At 50.0% G+C, this 18,414-nt stretch overlaps 1 protein-coding gene across 1 annotated transcript in view; it reads right to left on the bottom strand.

The window, feature by feature from the left end:
- Positions 1 to 234: 234 nt before the first annotated feature.
- The window catches only part of Cmtr1 (cap methyltransferase 1), a 45,572-nt gene continuing 27,392 nt past the window's right edge, over positions 235 to 18,414 (bottom strand). Inside the window, exons 9-24 of the mRNA XM_006983076.4 lie at positions 17,553 to 17,751; positions 16,167 to 16,285; positions 12,880 to 12,976; positions 12,432 to 12,564; positions 11,478 to 11,657; positions 8,552 to 8,608; positions 8,091 to 8,148; positions 7,464 to 7,532; positions 6,505 to 6,636; positions 5,613 to 5,735; positions 4,991 to 5,082; positions 4,345 to 4,413; positions 3,239 to 3,286; positions 2,525 to 2,637; positions 2,049 to 2,157; positions 235 to 1,445 (exon numbers count right to left, since the gene is read on the bottom strand). Of these exons, the coding sequence (XP_006983138.2) occupies positions 1,304 to 1,445; positions 2,049 to 2,157; positions 2,525 to 2,637; positions 3,239 to 3,286; positions 4,345 to 4,413; positions 4,991 to 5,082; positions 5,613 to 5,735; positions 6,505 to 6,636; positions 7,464 to 7,532; positions 8,091 to 8,148; positions 8,552 to 8,608; positions 11,478 to 11,657; positions 12,432 to 12,564; positions 12,880 to 12,976; positions 16,167 to 16,285; positions 17,553 to 17,751 (1,740 nt within the window). The 3' untranslated portion in view covers positions 235 to 1,303. The remainder of the gene's footprint in view (positions 1,446 to 2,048; positions 2,158 to 2,524; positions 2,638 to 3,238; positions 3,287 to 4,344; positions 4,414 to 4,990; positions 5,083 to 5,612; positions 5,736 to 6,504; positions 6,637 to 7,463; positions 7,533 to 8,090; positions 8,149 to 8,551; positions 8,609 to 11,477; positions 11,658 to 12,431; positions 12,565 to 12,879; positions 12,977 to 16,166; positions 16,286 to 17,552; positions 17,752 to 18,414) is intronic.

The raw sequence follows: 18,414 nt of genomic DNA, 5'->3' as shown, positions 1-18,414 counted from the left end.
TGATCCTGGATTGTCACAGTGCCACCACGGAGTGAGCTGTGTGATTTACGTAAGAGGGAAGGTGCCTCCCCACCCTTCTGGGGCTGTGGATTCATTCATTCTCTGATCCCAGCTTTAAACAGGAACTGTACCTTGATGCCTCTGGGCTGTCTACCAGGTAGCAGCCCAGGAGCTGGAGAGGCATGAATTCCACAAACCCTCCCCCTTCTCTTGAAGTCAGACCCCAGCCACACAAGCAATAAAAATATGTTTAATGATCCAAGATTCTGCAAGACACACTGATAGGCCCAGAACTGGGTGGAAATAGGGCATCCTAGCACTGTTGCTGCTGGCTTAGGGGTAGAGGCTGTCAGAATGGACCTCCTACAGTGGAGTCAATTCCAGCCTCACGGGTGCCTCAATGCCCTATCTCCATGGAAACCAGCCTGGTGCTGGCATAGGGCCCTCAGGACCTGCATGAAAATCTCTTGAGGTACCTCCCATTAAAAACAACCACAGGTACCCTCCCCAAACCCAAAGCTGCTGCCCTTCCTCCCTCTTAAAGAGACAGAGGAAATGGAGTGACCACATTGTATGTACCTCTTAGTGGACAGGAGGGGCAGAGCTACCACTAGCTCAAGGCTCTGCCAAGAGCTTCGGGTGGCCTGACCTGCCTGAGGGCTGGTGCTCCACCCACCCTGGAGGGGATTCTTTTGTTCCTGCTGAGAGGGAAAGAGAGCTCTCCAGTGCTGCCCAGTGTTTAGAACACAATAGGCAGACCTATGACAGCCCTACAACTCAAGAGACAGTCACAGTCACACCCAGTACCCGAGACTCGGGTGTGTCAGGGATGCTGGGCCCTCACTCCTTCTCAGTCTGCCAGGAGGAACTCCAGGAAGGGAGTGGCAAAAAGAAACAAGAAATAAAACTCTTGATTTGTACAACAGCTGCTCTTGGCCAGGCATGATGGTGGCCTCCTTGCTTAGCTGGCCTGGTAAGGGTTGGGAAAGACGGCCTGACTGCCCTCAGAGGCAGACTGGAACTCAGAAAACAGAGTCTACAAATTCCAGCGGGAATGGTGAGGCACTGACCTGCCCCCAGCAGCTGCTTTCAGGCTGCCTCCTGATGGTGTCGGTTCTCAGGTAGCAGAGTTCCACAAGGATGTGTCCTCTAAAGACCCTGCTTGAGCTACTTGGGAATGGAGAGGAGTCCATCTCCCTCAGGACCAGGGAGAACATTCCCACCCAGTTCCTTTCCAAGAGGCAGAAGGAACCAGACACGGGCCCTGCCTTGAGAACGACAGGACATTGATGAGGTGGAGATCCTAAGATCCTCCAGGATTGTGACTCTGGATGAAAGAAAGGACGTCCTCCTTGGACAGCTTGTCTGGATCCTGAGGCTTCTGGGAGTCACGCATATGGAAGCCATCTCCCCACTCCCAGAAGAGCCGGCTGTAGTAGCAGGTACTGGGAAGGGGAGGGGGCAGTCAGAGTGGCACAGGACCAAGAGACCACTAGACCCCTGGCAACCGTGACTTCCAAGAATGGGTGCTTTTAAACTGGATTCTGTCAGTGACTCAAGTGGAGAGCTCCCCCTCTGGCATCCAAAAGGCACCCCCCAGGAGACCCCAGCACCCCCCCCCCCTCCTGTGCCTCTGAGAACTAACTTTTGCTGTCCCAGCCTGCATCCATCTGGGCTCTACTACTGTTTCTGTAGCCAGCTAATACTGACCTCTTAGTAAAGCAGGTGAACTAGGAACAAGTGTTGGTGGCTCATCTTAGGCCCCATGGGGCCGCTGCCAAAGCCCATGTCCAGCAGCAATCTGACAAACATGTCTTGAGGAGGAATGCCTGGGACTTTGAGTCATAAGGGGCAAGGCTGGGAGCCTGCAACATGTTCCTCAAACCCTCTTGCAGGTCCTTGCAGGTCCCCGTGTTGTGTCGTGTGTCGTCCCCCGTCATCTCTTCCCCCCACCCCCCACCCCCCGCCAGTGAGCTCTCTATCCAGGCCTATGCTTGGGGCAGCTTCTGCACAGCAGTGACTCGGCCAGCGGAGGGAGGGCTACTTACTGAAATGGGGCAATGGAATCTGCAGGGAGTTCAAAGGTAGAGCTCTGGGTTTTCTTGTTGTAGAAGAACTTCTTCTTGAAGCTCTTGCTTAAGGCCATGGTCCATGGCTCTGAGGGAGAAAAAGGCAGGCACTCAGAACAGTGGGACCCATGGGATGGGTCTGGCCAATAAGGACGTCCTTCCTTTCTCCTGCTTGTCCCTTCCAGCCTCCATGGCCAAGCCCAAATGGCTCAGGAGGGTAGCAGATTTACTTCCCTAAGGCCTGTCCTGATCCTGTGGAGAAGCCATGCTTATCTGCTGAGAATACCATGTGAACATCTACGATTTCTTCTCTTCCCGTCCCAGCCAAGGACCAGAACTGGCCTGATCTGGGGGTGTGGTGTTCCCAACATCTTCCGCAGAAGTTGCCAGCTGACTGCTGTCCACCTCAACAAGGAAGTCTGGGCCAGTCGCCCTGGCTGGGGAAGGGGACCTACCGTTCATAGTCCTGACAATGTAGAGGCCTGTGGGTACAAAGTGCCGGTCATCCCGTCCTGTGTAGCTGAGCTTTGGAGTGCCGCCGGAGCCTTTGATGAGCTTCATCTCTAACCTGGTCCCGGCAGACAGGCAGGCGTTTGGAGAGCACGGGGACAGTGGGGCGCTAGCGTTAGTCTCTGGGTAATTCAAGGGGACACTAGTCCCTAAGCACAGAGTTAATGGCAGGTCTGGGTTTAGAGCAGAGCTCTGCACTCAGTCAAGCAATGGATGCAGGGCAGGGGTGCTGCTCCTCAGGAGCTTCACAGTGACACCAAGGGGAAACGAGAAAGCAGGGATGCGCTTGGCTCTTCAGATGACCAGAGCTCTCTCACAATGAGACTCGGCTGTTGAGGGTGGCACACGGAAGGTATGTATGGTACAGCTGTGCCCTCAGCCCACTCCTGGCTCACTCAGCACTGTGAGCTGGGGTTTAGTGTTTGGAACTATTCCAGCGTCAATGAGCCTGTATTTCTGCCTGACATCGTCACCCTGTATCCCTCCTGACAGGCACTGAGCTAGCGCACAGCTGGGACTCATCTGCAGCAAGACTGTGAAAGGCAGAGAATGGCGCAGTGCCAGGGCCCAGCTCTATAACCCACCCTGCAAATAGAATGCAACTCCACTCGGCCATGCACCCTATCACCAGTCTAAACCAGACAGGGCCAGTTACTCACCTGACAAAGATCTTCTCCATCTCCTCCAGCCTGTACACCTCCTTCACCCTGTAAGTAGAGCAGGTGAGGACAGTTTCCTGGGATATGCGTGTGAAGAGCATGACAAGAGACCCTAGACCTGCCCTTGTCCTCAGGCCCTCTCTGCACCCATCAGCCCACAAATGAGGCCACACTGTGGCACAGCTGTCCTACGGACTACCTAGGCTTCTGAGCTGCCACATAGCCCCTTGGGCCTATACCAGCGCCTGGGATTCAGCAGTGAGTCCTCAAGACAGGAGAGGGAAAAGAAAGATGGCAGGCAAATTTCCCTAACCCTTATCCTCAAGTAACCTTCATTGACACTACAGGCCAGAAATCCAAAGGCCAAGCTTTTGCCTGGGTCTATCTACATAGACTTTAGAATAATAGTCCTGGTAGTTCCGTTATTTTGAGGGAACAGACCCTATACAGGGTGTAGGCTCTAGTTTGAGGCCCAGCCCTCCACATCTGGGGTCACCAAAGCTGCCTTGGGAGCTGCTCCTGGTTAAGCTGCCTGTTGAAACCAGCAGGCAGGATATCAGACAACAAGCCAAGTCTCCCTTTGAGACTGTCCTGCACCCTCGGGGCTGGCTTTCTTTCTAAGTGTAGTTAGATGAACATTCCTGGTGACTGCCAGCGTCTCAATAGGCCACCCCTCCGGTGCTGTCTGTACTGGCCTCTGACCTGGAGAAGGCAGTCTACTCTGTCTCTCCGCCCCTCCTCTTGCCCTGAGCCTGGAACTTTACCCTTGGAGGAGGAGGGGGGCTCTCTCCTCAAGCACCAAGTTTCACTCCCTTAACCACCCTCTGTTTACAGTCAAATCCCCATTTCCTTGTTATTTCCTTACCAGGAGGCCATGCAATCGGCACAGGATATTCATGAAAGGGTAACTCAGGGCAGGCACGTGCATCTCAGATTAGGAAACCTTAACCCACCCCGCCAGGCAGGAGAGGGAGCTGCTTCCCCAACCACTGACAGGGCGGTTTAGCTCCACCCCCTTCCACAAGCCTCCCACCCCACTCAGGACAGGAGAAACGACACCAAAGCCACAGCCCCACGAGGGTCTTGGAGGAGGATGACATGCTCACCTGATAGGATTCATGTCAGGTCGACTGGGCTTGGAAACTGCTTTCACAAATTTCTCAGCCAGCTGAATTCTACAATCCAAACAGAATCCTTAGAGGCAAGCCAGGGGACCTCACCAACACCTGTGCCCCAAGGCATTTTCACAGCATCAATGAGAGGACTTGGGCCTACACAAAACTTCCAAGTGGCAGCATTCTTGTCCCCTAGGGCCCACCCGGTCCTCTGGGTTCTGGCCTCTGAGCTGGTTTTTCTAAAGTGTGCCTTTTGCTGTGTTCAGCCATCGCCACTAGGACTTCCAGAACCATTATTGTATACACCTGCTCTTTCACCCTAGCCCAGACACACCAAACTGAGACTACCTATGTCCTGGCCATGATTTTTAGAAGAAACTCTCCCTCTTCAAACAAAGTCACCCCTATTCAGTCTTTACACACACACACACACACACACACACACACACACACACACACACACACACAAATGACTTCAATCTAAGCAACTGTAGAGATATGAAATGTGTTAGAATTGGGCAACCAAGGCCCACATCTCAGCAAACTGCAATGTCCACCTATCTTTCCTCCTGCCTTTGGGCCAGTCTCTGGTGGAGACAGGAAGTCCCGCCCTCCACCCCCTAGGGCCCAGGCACACCTCTGGTTGAAGTGCTGCTCTCTGACATCGCTGCCATTCAGCACCAGCACATCGAGGATGTGGATTGCACTGATCTTCCTCTGCGCCTTCCCCTACAAGGGACAAGCATGTTCCCCACTGGGCAGGCACTGGCTCCCGGCCTACTGTGGCATGTGGGCCTCTATCTAGCTACAGCGAAGCTGGGGAAAGGTGGTATTTGGGCCTCCCTGCCAGCTGATCCTAAACAAAGACTAGCTTGGACTTGGGAGCAGACTTTGAGGCAGGTGCCCTCATGAACCTCAAACCCAGTGAGACTGCTGCCTGCTCACATGGAGTGTTGTAAATGTCATTCCTATACTATAATAGTGCAAAGCTCACAGAAAGTGGCAGCTCTCTCCTTTCCTAAGGATTATGAAGTGAATTGGCTACTGAAAAGACCTGGCAAGGTGTCAGGGCTGTGTATAAAGACTTTCCACCTGCCCTTCCCAGTATCTCCCAGATGGATTTACACAGCAACTGCTTTAGAGGGAATCACGCCATCACACTAAGGTGTGTGAAACCACACACTAAGGTGGAAGGCCAGGTTCCACAGTCCCACAACCCCCTTGCCTCAGGGCCATCTATAAACGGAAACCCTTCTGACCTCCCCTTTCAGCTCATGCACAATTTCCACACAGAGCAGTGTGTCCCGGGGCAGCTCTGTCTTCAAGTCCAGCTTCACCCAGCGGTCTGACAGGCGGCCATCCCATGTGTAGATCTGGGACTTCTGCAGACAGGGAGAAGGGTTAGGCATGGAGACTAAGGAATGGGAGACTCTATTCTCAAAAGAGCTTTTACTTGGCAGCTACAAGCAGACAAGGCCTTGCCAATGTCGGTAGAAAATGTCTAGGAGGGATGGAGTTTGTGACACGTCTCCTCAGCCTCCACAGAGAGTAGAGATGGGCTCCATCTCACTGGTAGGACACGCTGTGAAAGACCTTGTCTAGTTTGATGTACACATAGAGGTTGGGATTACAGGAAGAGGAAAAAGCAAAAGGAAAATACAAAGTAAAGACAAAAAAAAGTGGTGAGGAAGGGTCAACTGCATGGAAGGATGCAGGGTAGGAAAAAGCAAAGGCTGCTAGTCAAGTAAGATGTATAGCTAACAGGCCTTCCCTCCCTCCCTCCCTCCCTCCCTCCCTCCCTCCCTCCCTCCCTCCCTCCGTTAGCCACCAATGGCCCCGAGGATGGAGAAGGGTATCTTCTAGACAGGAAATGGCAGAGGGTGGGATTGGAGAAAACTGACCACCCAGGATTTCAAGAAAAGCAACAGCCTTCCCTTCAGCAAGGCAAGGATCATCGGTGGGGAGGAAGGAGTACATGAAGAAATGAACCACACTTGACAAGCTCAGGGCGTGAGAGGAAATGAGGTTTCAAGGAAGAGCTCTGATGCCAACAGAATGAACACCCAAGAGTGTGGCCAGAAGCTGTCCGCATCTCCAGACAGAGGACACTGCCACCACCCCAAGCCAATGGGAGGCCAGATGCTGACTTACCCCCAGGCCCAGGAGGAATTTCTGCTCGCTGCCAGACACCATACAACGATAGTCCAGCACAGGACGGATCTTCTCCAGGGTTTTGGCAGTGAGCATTGTGGGCTTGTAGCTGAAGATGCTGATGTCGGTGTCCTGTGGCACAGATCAGAGAAGACGCTGCTGTGCTGGGGCAGGCTGACGGAGGTGAGGGACCAGAATCATTTGCCCTCAGAAGCGGGGCCTCTGCACCCTCCTAGCCACCTAACCAGTCACTGAATAGGATCTATTTCCACCTACTAGGAGAGGAAAGACGACTGAGTCCCAAGTAGAGATGGATTTACCAGAGCTATGGGGAATGTCACCAGACTAGAGCAGCCACGCATTCGGTGACACCGAAAGCAAGGACTCTCCAGCAGTTGGCCTGAGGGCAGGAAAGTGATGTCCCGTGTCCCCACCCCGTTCAGAAAGGCGTAAACACGGTGAACCTCATTCTTTAGTCTTTGACCCTCACAATGACCACAACTAGGCCAGACTGAAGTGATGCCCTGGGGGAAGCTGGAGGTTGATGGCAGAACTCTGAATGCTAGGCGCACTAAAGACAGGATGGCGAAGCTAGGCTCGGGCCAGACCCACGGTGGCTCCTGTGCGGTTCCCCTGCTTAAGATCATCGGTCACACCCTCTCGCCCATGCAGACAAATCCCTTAGGACCCTGAATTTCTGAGAATCTTTTAGCCAGCTTACCCTTTGGGTGGCAGAGTGCTGGCCCAAGCCCATCTTAAGACAAAACTCTTGCTGGCCAGAGGTGTTCTTGGGAAACCCTACATAATACAGCAAGGTTCTCACTTGTGGAGACCTTAGTCTACTCCTTTAGGTTCCAAGGCTGATGCCTTCTCAATCCTTAACAGAAGCCAGGGCCTTAGTGACCGCTTCCACCCCTGGAAAAAGGCCCCTAACATATTGCCACAGAAGCCACATTTACCTTGATTAGCTCCAAAAACTTGCATTTGGGGTCTGAAGAAGAAGGAGCAACTCGAGCCCGGTCTGGAATCTGAAAGGAGAGATACCAAAGGGCTTTAAAATGTTTTTTCATTTTATATGTGTGGGTGTGGTGCCTGCAGAGACTAGAAGAGGGCATCAGGTCTCCTGGAACTGGAGTTACAGGCAGTTGTGAGCTACGATGTAGTGCTACAAACCGAACTTTGTTCTTCTGGGAGAGCAGCTAGTGCGCTTAACCCCTAAGCCATCTCTCCAGCCCTGGTTTTGGTTTTTAAGTGCCCTGTGACACACTGGGAGGAGCTGAGTTCAGGCTGGGAAGAGGAGATAACAGGACTGGCAAGGGCGTTCACTTCCTGTTCAGACCTGGGTCAACACAGCCCAAAGCCAAGTCCTTCCCTCTACTACTACACGGGGCCATTAGGGCAGAATGCAGCCTACCCCAACCCTGTGTTCTTTTGAACCAGCTGCAGGCCAAGCTGTAAGGAGGCCAAAAAGATAACTTTTTGCCAAGGAGGTGCGCACCCTTGCATCGGGGGTGGAGGGTGGGGAGAGGGGGGTAAGGTGACAATCCTGTTCTCATCTACAGCTGGAGTGACAATGGGCTGCATACCTCCCACAGTCGGAGGCATTCTTTCCGGATCTCTGCCTGCCTAGGCTCACTCAGGGTGCTGGGGAAACAAAAGCAGAACAAGATTAAGACCTCTAAGGGCCCTGTAAGACCTTCTCACCTGCTCAGAGGTACACCTGCAGCAGTGACCATTTGAGTGCACATACAGGACTGCTCAGAATTTATACACTGAAATCACTCCCTTCCCACCCACTATAGCCACCACCACCTGGATGCCATCACCACCACCTGGATGCCATCATTCCCTATACACCGCCCCCGCTCCACCACCAGGCTCATTCTGACTTCTCTTCTGCTCTCAAAAACATCACTATGCTGATATCCCACAAGGCAAAAATGAACCCACAAGAGTGGCTTTTAAGTCACTGTTAAAGAAACAGAGTTGGTGGGAAGAGCAAAGCAAGGGCCTCCTTTGAGATTGGTGAGAAATGGGCAGCACTCACGTGTCTTGTACAAAGGCATGGATTTTGGCCAGAGCTTTGATCTGCAGGCTGCAGTGGCTAAGAGAAAATAAACAAAAACCAGAATGACGTCAGTGTACAAGTGTAGCCAGAGCAGTGACCATCTGTATGTGAGGAAGTTACTGGGAGTTAAAAGGGGCCCAAAGAACAGAACTGAGATGAACCCTCATCGCAAATCCTGCTCAAAAGAAGGTTCTTATCCCACCCTTAAGACTTCAAAGCCAGTGGCGAACTGACCCAGAGAAACAGCAAAGCCCACAACCAGTCCACCTGCAGACAGCGCTGACGAACCCACTATGCCGACAGCTATCTGTCTTTTAGCCTTGCACACAGTGTCTGGCATTTAATAAAACACTATCAAAGGGGCTGGGGAAATGGCTCAGCAGCACTTAGGACCAGAGTTCAGCTCTCCAGTACCCCAATAAATGCTGGCAAGTGCTGGCAGCTCACCTGTAATCCCAGCACTGGGAGGTAGAGACGGGCCCCCTGGAGCAAACTGGCTAGCTACACTATGTGAGTTAGTGAGCCCTAGGTTCCCAGTGAGAGACCCTTCATTCAGTATGTAAGGTAGAGAGCAACTGAGGAAGATACCTGAAGTCAACCTCTGGCCTTGAACACTACCAGAGGAAAAGGCATGTGATTCATAAGAAAATAACGACAGAACTAACGGGGAGCTGGAGGTGGATCAGTGGTTAAAGCACCACATCAAACGCTTCACAACCAGCTCTAACTCCAGCTTCAGGGTCCAGTGCTTCTGGCCTCTCTCTGCAGGCAATGGCACTCACATGCATAGACACAAAATTGGAAATAAATTTTTTTTGTTTTTTTGTTTTTTTTTTTTTTGGTTTTTCGAGACAGGGTTTCTCTGGGAAGCTTTGCGCCTTTCCTGGAACTCACTCTGTAGCCCAGGCTAGCCTCGAAATCAGAGATCTGCCTGGCTCTGTCTCCCAAGTGCTGGGATTAAAGGCACACGCCACCACTGCCCAGCTAGAAAATAAATATTTTTTAATAGTGAGCTGTCTATCAGAAGGAAAGGATGTGAGAAATGTGAACTATCTTTAAAGTAGTAAAAGAAAAAAAATCATATCTAATTAAAATGTTCCTCAAAAATAAAAGATTTTTTTTTTTTTTTTTTTTTTTTTTTTGGTGGTTATTTTATAGGTTGTTCTCTTGAGACAGGGTCTCACTATTTAGCCCTGCCTGTCCTGGAAATCACAGAAATCCTCCTGCCTCTGCCTCCTGAGTGGTGGGATTAAAGGCGTGCACCACCATGCCTTTGCTTTAATTTTTAATTAAAAATGCATTTATTTATTTATTTATTTTTTTTTTTTTGGTTTTTTCGAGACAGGGTTTCTCTGTGTAGCTTTGCGCCTTTCCTGGAGCTCACTTGGTAGCCCAGGCTGGCCTCGAACTCACAAAGATCCGCCTGCCTCTGCCTCCCAAGTGCTGGGATTAAAGGCGTGCGCCACCACGCTCAGCTCATAAAAATGCATTTTTAAATAGACAAAAGCTGAAGGGATTATCTCCAGTAGACAAAATTGCCTGAAGTGGAATGATTGCCAACAGGAACTGGGCTCTCCAGCGGGGAAGAGGAAGTGTGTCCGGAAACACAAGGACAAAACACTGATCCTAACACTCAAGAGGCTCACTGATGCAGGAGGATAACAAATTCTAACTGGCCAAGGCTACACAGAGCCTTGTGGAAAGAAAAAAAATCATTCACAAGAAAAAGAAAGAAAAAGCCTAAATGGATTATCAGAATTTAAAATTTGAGATATCAAACCTGGAAAGGAAATAAAATTATCTCACTTCACAGATGACATGCCAATGGAACAAGACAGAAAGCCTAGAAAGAAATACTCATTTACTACTACTTATTAGCATTGCTAATGAAACAGCAAAAGACTTTTGGAAAGTATGCCAAGACCGTTTAATAGAGAAAGGACAGCCTGGAAAATCGGGAAAAAAAAAAAAAAAATGAAGTGGGACCACTAGTCAATGATGCATCCAAAAATAATTAAAAATAAAATACCTCAATACATGGGCTAAACTTATAAAATCTTACAAAAAACAGGGAGAAGCCTCACAACAGAAGTGTAATAATAAAAGAATAAACCAGGCCACAATGATATTAAAAACTTCTATGCAAAGGACATAATGCAGTGGGGGGGGGGGACCCACAGGGCAGGAAACAGTATTTCACATCCAAATCTAGTAAGGGATTTATGCCCAAAATACATGGACAGCCCTTTAATTCAATATTAAAAAAACAAAACTAACGTTTAAAATAATGTCTGAAAGGAGAGGTGACCAGAGAGATGGCTCAGCAATTAAGAATGGCCGCTACAGTGGCCGGGTGTGGTAGAACACGTCTTTAATCATAGCACTTGGGAGGCAGAGGCAGGCTGAAATCTGAGTTCGAGGCCAGCCTGGTCTACAGAATAAGTTCTAGGACAGTCAGGGCTACACAGAGAAACCCTGTCTTGAAAAACCACAAAGGAAAAAAAAAGCACACTGCTCTTGCAGAGGACCCAGGTTCAGTTCCCAGTGGCCATGTGGGGTAACTCGAGCAGTGGGTAGAGGAATAGCCTTCCATCCCCCACCTGAAGAAGCCCTGAACTGACCGAGATCTGGACTCTACACTTGCTTTCCATCCATCTCTGACTCCAGTCAAGGGTCTTCACAAGGCAGCAACCACACACTGTAGTGATTAAGGAATTACCCGTCTACAGGCTACCAGAGGCTTTCTTTTCACCATCAGAGCTAGGGACCCACCTGCCACTCTTAGGACAGGACATGCTAATATCCTGGAACCAGCAGAGCAAACACAGATGACAAAACGTTCCAAGAGCCAGCGGTCATTGGTCCTTCATGCTATACTACCCAGCAGACACAGCAGCTGGCTTACCTCTCGTTAGACCGTATCATGTAGTCACTGAATTCATGGTCTCCTTTGATCACCGACAAGGGAACTACCAGGTTGACATCGGACTCAGTGTTTCTCAGCTGATTGAGCTTAATATTCACAGAGAAGAGGTACTCCCGCACGTCGTCTATACCCACCTTCAGACCTTTGCACACCACATACCTGCAGGAGACATCCTGTCACTCCAAGGAGCTCAGAGCCTTCTCCCCACACACTCGTCACTCCACCCCTGTAGAGTCACAAAGCTAACCAGCTCTGCTGTTCAAGCTTAAGCCTGAGCACAAATGGGAACACATACCATGCTTTAAAATACGCCACCTCAAGTCCTTCCCTTTCATAGGAATTGGTGGTGTTCACTTGAATCCTACTTGGGAGGCTATAGGCAGTCAGATCTTGAGTTCAAGGCCCGCCTGGTCTATGTAGTAATTTCCAGGCTAGCCAGGATATACTGTTAAAACCCTCTCAAAATAAAAAATATAAAATCCTTCCCTTATACGAGACTGTCTCTACTTCCATGGGGTGTTCCCAACTGCCCTGCACCAACAGACATGACTTGGGAAAACTTTTAAATACAGATGTAACGTACCAAACTCTCCACAGACATCTGTACTGTACTCAGCTACTTGACAATTCTGGTTGTCTTGTTTCTCTTACCTCTCATATGGGCACCTGGATGCCTGTGGTGCCTCTGAATAGCAGCCCCCTTGCCTGTTCGCAGCCTGTATCTCCTCTGAGTGTCTCTATTAATGGTCACCCTCTTCCTGGGCCAACTGAGAATCCCAGACAGAAGTATGGTAAAGGACCCTGGCTCCTATTGCAGAATCACATCTCCAAAGTCAAGGTTTCTAACAGTTTGAGTGCCCATGCCAGACATGTGTACAGGGTTTACTGCTGACTTCTCACCAACAAGCTGGCTAACAGAAAGGAAGGCCTTACCGCTCTGAGTTGGCAGGCCGGCTGGTGATGGGCTTGAAGAGACACACTCGCTCAAAGCAGCAGTACAGCAGGTAGATGAGCCCCACACTGAAGGGTGTGAAGAGGTCAAAGGTTTTGCAGATGAAGTGGCCCCCTGGATTGGGAAGAAAACCCAGGGCAATCAGTGGCTACTCCAGGATGTGAACCAGTAAAGATGACAGACTGGTCCATTAGAAATCCAAGGCAGTTTATGAGACAGTCAGCTTTAGGGAGGGCTTTGGGGACTCTCTTGCCTTTTCTTCCCTGTACTCTTCACCTAACCACCAGCCACTGATCCAAGGGTTCCTTTCTCTTTCTCTTTTCTTTCCTTCTTGGACTATTTTTTAAAACTTCTTAACCAACCCCTGTACATGCTCTCGTCAAGCAGGGCCCCAGTGGGTCCTTGGTGAGGGAGACTGAGGAGTGTCACCTGTGCGGACAACAGACAGCGCCATCAGGAACTGACAGAGCAGCAGCTGCTTGCTGAGGATCTCCTGCAGGTTTTCCTGCCCCTCCACAGAGAAGCCCTGAAAGGAGAGCACAAGTATGGAGAGAAACGGGAAGGACTGAGACTTCCATCCCTGCCTCGTCTCAGCAGGAGCTCCTGGGGTCAGACAGACACAGTCTGACGGATCAGCATTTCAGGGTCTTCGTCTAAGGGTGTGGTCAGTTACAGACAAAGGACCCCGGCCTAAATGCTGAACTTGAGCCACCTTCCTGCCTCAGCACTCCTACACCACAGGACCAAGTCTGCTTCTCCAAAGAAATGGTCCAGAAAACCTTGAAATTCACATGGGAACCCCGAGACACGAAAGGTGAAGAGAGGCAAAGTACTGGCCTACCACTGGCCAACCACGAGACAGAAAACATTTAAGGCCCAAGAAGAAATTGCAGAGAGTAAATGTCAGGAGAATGTTCTGCTGCTGTGGGATGGTCTGTATGTCAAATGCTCTGATTGGTCAATAAATAAAACACTGATTGGCCAGTGGCCAGGCAGGAAGTATAGGCGGGGATAACATAGAGGAGAAAGGAGGGAACAGGAAGACAGAGGGAGACACTGCCAGCTGCCGCCATGACAAGCAGCATGTGAAGTCGCCGGTAAGCCACGAGCCACGTGGCAAGGTATAGATTTATAGAAATGGATTAAGTTAAGCTATAAGAACAGTAGGAAGAAGCCTGCCATGGCCATACAGTTTGTAAATAATATAAGCATCTGTGTGTTTATTTTATAAGTGGGCTGTCGGACTGCCAGAGTTTGGCGGGAGCTGGAGAGAGAACTCTCCAGCTACATTCTGCCACTACACTGACCTCAGCAGGCCCCAGGTCTGACCTAAGAGAATTATAATTAAGGATTTTCTTACAATACCCACTACTCTGTGCTTAGCTGTGGAGCCCCTCCAGCTGGCACACTCTCAGGCCAGGGTTTGCTCCAAGGCTGCATACTGTGATTCCTAGAGCATCTCCTTCAGCAGGGAGATGCCAGACACAAACCATGCTTACACTCACGTAAAGGAGGCAGGCAATGGGGAGAAAGGACTGCTCTCTAATGGGTACGGTTTCAGTTTTACAAAATGAAAACGTTCTGGAGACCAGCTGCACAGCAGAGTGACTAGACAAACACGACTAAACAGTACTCTCAGGATAAACTGTGCCGTATGCTATGACTGCACAGCAGAGAGGGTGAGAGCACTAGCTTCTACTAAGGTACCCGCATAGGCCAGATCTCACTGAGCAGTCCTATAAAAGTAAGTAATGTTTGCTATTGTCTCCCAGATGTAAAGATGTTTCTCAGAATGCATGTTTGTTATAGAGCTAATGAAGAATTAGAAAGAAAGCTAGGCATGGTGGCACATGCCTATAACTCCAGCACTTGGGAGGTAAAGGCTGGAGGATCAGATGTCAAGGCCTGGGGCTGGAGGGAAGGCTCAGAGGTTAAGAGCACTGACTACTCTTCCAGAGATCTTGAGTTCAATTCCCAGCAACCACATGGTGGCTCACAACCATCTGTAGTGAGATCTGGTGCCCTCTTCTGGCCTGCAGGCATACATGCAGGCAAAACACTGTATACATAATAAATAAATAAATGAATGAATGAATAATAAATAATTTTAAAAGTTCCCATTCTTTAAAAAAAGGAGGGCCGGGCGGTGGTGGCGCACGCCTTTAATCCCAGCACTCGGGAGGCAGAGCCAGGCGGATCTCTGTGAGTTCGAGGCCAGCCTGGGCTACCAAGTGAGCTCCAGGAAAGGCGCAAAGCTACACAGAGAAACCCTGTCTCGAAAAACAAAAAAAAAAATAAAAAAAATAAAAAAAATAAAATAAAAAAAGGAGGGCCGGGCGGTGGTGGCGCACGTCTTTAATCCCAGCACTCGGGAGGCAGAGACAGGCGGATCTCTGTGAGTTCAAGGCCAGCCTGGGCTACCAAGTGAGATCCAGGAAAGGCGCAAAGCTACACAGAGAAACCCCGTCTCGAAAAACCAAAAAAAAAATAAAAAAATAAATAAATAAATAAAAAAAGAAGGAGGAGGAGAAGAAGAAGAAATAATCAAGACCTGCTTCTTCATCTTATAGTAAGTCTGAGGCCAGCCTGAAAATTTGAAAATAAGAGAAGAGAAAGAGGTAAAGAGATAGGGGTGGGAATGTTCAATGTACACTATATACTTGTATAAAAATATCCTTCTGTAACACATTACCATATACACCAAAAATTTCCAATTAGTAATAGAGAGAAATCCAAAGGCCAGGGCAGCCCTCCTGCTACCAAAGCACACACTCTGAGCTCGCAGCTCTGCTTACTGTCCACTGCAATAAAGAAGCAGCGACAGAACCAGCAGACCCCACGCACCTGCTCCACAGAAGCAGCCCCTCCCTCTCAGCCCCAGCTCTCCATCTGCTGTCCCTACTGTGGACATCCTCAGATCCTTCTGACACCCTGCCTTCCTTCTGCACACCGAGGACTCACAAGGCTCTTCCCCACCCCACTATCTGATCCTACAGCACACGGCACGCTGTCTGTCCTTCCCCGAAAACAAGTGGTGGCTCACACCAGAAGGGATCCCTGTGGCATCCCATCACTGGATGAGAGCCTCTGCCCAACAGTGAGGTGGTCAGTTCTCTCTGCATCCCAAGCAGCTGCTCAGTAGGCCCTTGAAAATTCACTTCAGCCAACCAGAGGCCTCCATGGATTCTGTGCTGCTGCTACTGCTTAAGTGTCTGTCTGTCAGTGCATGAGAGGCTCGGAGGAGGCCACTTGTAGACAGCCTCCAACAGCAACAACCAAGATGACAAGTAATAGTAATGTGCCTCCCATTCAGTTTTGCCTAGTTGATTTAGCTGGAGTCCATGCTTCATTGGTTCCTTAGCAACTAAGGCGTTTGTCAGCAAAGTGAGCTCAAGCAAATGTGTCCACGATAGTATAGTCTTTATAAAAATTTTAAGAAAAATGTATAAGATAAGTAAAAATGTGTATTCCCTACTATCTGAACAGTAAGTTACCATTTCCAGTGGCGGCTAAAGAACAAACCAAAGCATTTCTCAAGTGTGTGTGTGTGGCAGGGGGTGGGGTGGGGTGGGTAGGGGTGGGGGTAGGGGTTCAGAAGCAGAGCAATTATTTAGAATGCCCAAGGCCAGGGGTTTAATCCCCAGCACAGCAAGCAAAAACAACCCTCTAAATTCACAACACATCCTTAAAACATCTTTACAAGGACAGTCACCTACCCCATCTGCCATGAGAAAGTGGACACCCTTGCGATCTGTGTTTTCCAGGACAAAATTCCGAAATGCATTGATGTTTTCTGGGCGGGTGATATCTCCATCTCCATCGACCCCGCCCTCACCTGATAAGATACAAGAACCCCATAAGTGTAGCTGGGTGGTGGTGGCACATGCCTTTAATCTCATCATTTGGGAGGCAGAGACAGGCGGTTCTTTGTGAGTTCAATCAAGGCCAGCCTGGTCTACAGAGTGAGTTCCAGGACAGCCACTGCTGTTACACAGAGAAGCCCTGTCTCGAAAAATCAAAAAACAAATGAAAGAACCCTGTGAGTTTACCTGCTGTCTGGAGCTATTAGGGAACCCCACCCTCACCTAATGGGACACAAGAACCCTGGGAGTTTACTTGCTGCTGGGAGCTAGGCCAGGAGCTCTCAGGGACAGTGAGCACAGATACCAAGTAAGCTCTAAGACCCAGGACCCATCCTGCTTTTTGGTCACAGACTAGCAAGAACCAAGCCCTGCTCTCAAATGGAACTGACGAGTCAACAGTCATCAACTGAAGCAGAGGATTTTCCTTTTCAAAGCATTTATGCTTAGAAACCAGTATCAGCCGGACACGGGAGGCTAATGCCTACAGGTATTCAGGAGCTGGAGGCTAACCTGGGATACACAGGAAGTTTTAGGTTGGCCTGGAACATAAAGAGACCCTTTCTTTAAACAACAAAAAGTCCAAGCTGAGCATGGTGGTATACACCTTTAATCCCAGCACTCGGGAGGCTGAAGCAGGCGGATCTCTGTGAGTTGATGCCATCCTGATCTACACACAGTGAGTTCCAGGCCAGCCAGGGCTACATAGAAAAACCCTGTCTCAAAAACAAAGTACAACAACAACACGCGCACACACACGTACACAAACAGAAAACAAAACCATGACAAAAACACTCCACATCAACCTCCAGTAAGGACTGTTAGCAATAAATTTAGGATTTGCTGACAGATCCCGTTCTATTTGTCAGGGCAGGGAGACTGCTGCAGCTCCTGCGCTGACTGCTAGAAGTATAGTTCCTGCAACCCACAGGGGCTGATCTGTGTGTTAATGGCCTTGCCACTTTCCAGCTAGGAATCGGGCAGTCTCATTGTCCCCCATCACCACACAAGAACCACGATCCTGCAAGGAGCAATTAACATGGCTTTGATGAGAGTGTGTCTGAAGGAGTGCAGGCCTGCGGTGAAAAAAGACACTTCAAAGGGACCCAAGCCCTCACGCCAGCCACGTGAACCCGCGTGAGACTAGAAGAGCACAGGCGGCGGCAGGGCTTTGGCCCTCGGGTCCCCGGACAGAAGCTGCCTCCTCCTCCTTCCCAGTCTCGCCCCGTTCACTGCCCCTACCATAGTAGGGCTCGAAGAGCTCACTGGAGGCCGAGTAGAAGTCCTCCAGCTTGAAGTCGTTGGGGCCCTTCAGAGTCATCCCAAAGCCCTTCGCATGCCACTTCTTCCTCCACAGCACGTACTCAGAGAAGCCGCCCGGGCCTGCGCAGACATCAGCAAAGTACAGAAGGTCAATGTCCCGGTCCTTCACCAGTGGCTTCTGCAAAGACAAGTGGAGGACAAGGAGACAGGGGACACAGATGACTCAGTAAAGAAAAGGAAGGAGAACTCGGGAAGAGGAGGCCAAAAACAGCCTATCAGCAAGTGTGATCCAGAGCTCCCACCAGGCCCTCAACACCCAGTATACTTTTCCTCCGTCACCAGTGCCCTCTGGAGCCTCCTCACCCAAAATATCAACACCTTTCCTACAACCAGGCCAACTCAGGCTCCTGATGAAAGCATCTCTGTGCCTATCAGAGTGGTGTTCTCATGTCCTAGGTTCTTTCCTCACCACACTGTGCCTATCCTGTATCCTGGTAAGCAGAGTATTGCAGACAGAAGCACCAAGACACAAAGCAACCTGCCCACAGCATTGGAACAAAGCCAGGCCAGAGTCCAGAAGCCTGACCATTAGATTGCTCTCCCTAAGAAGAAATACTGCCCACCTCCCAGCTTCAAGGGCCTGCCTCCCTACCCGACAGCTTCAATCTCCCCTCCCTGGCTCCTTCTCCCCTTTTGTCCTTCAATTACCTTTCCTCTGGAGTAAGTTTAGACTTAGAGAAAAGTGACCGATATAATGCAGTCAGCACAGTGGATACGAGCAGGAATCGTAAGTTTAAGCGCTGTAATCACTGCACAGAAAGAAGTCAAGGTTTCTCAGCAC

Source organism: Peromyscus maniculatus, chromosome 21, assembly GCF_049852395.1.
Source record: "Peromyscus maniculatus bairdii isolate BWxNUB_F1_BW_parent chromosome 21, HU_Pman_BW_mat_3.1, whole genome shotgun sequence".
NCBI lineage: Eukaryota > Metazoa > Chordata > Mammalia > Rodentia > Cricetidae > Peromyscus > Peromyscus maniculatus.
Note: the sequence above shows the minus strand (reverse complement) of the source record. Positions and strands in the feature narration are given on the sequence as shown.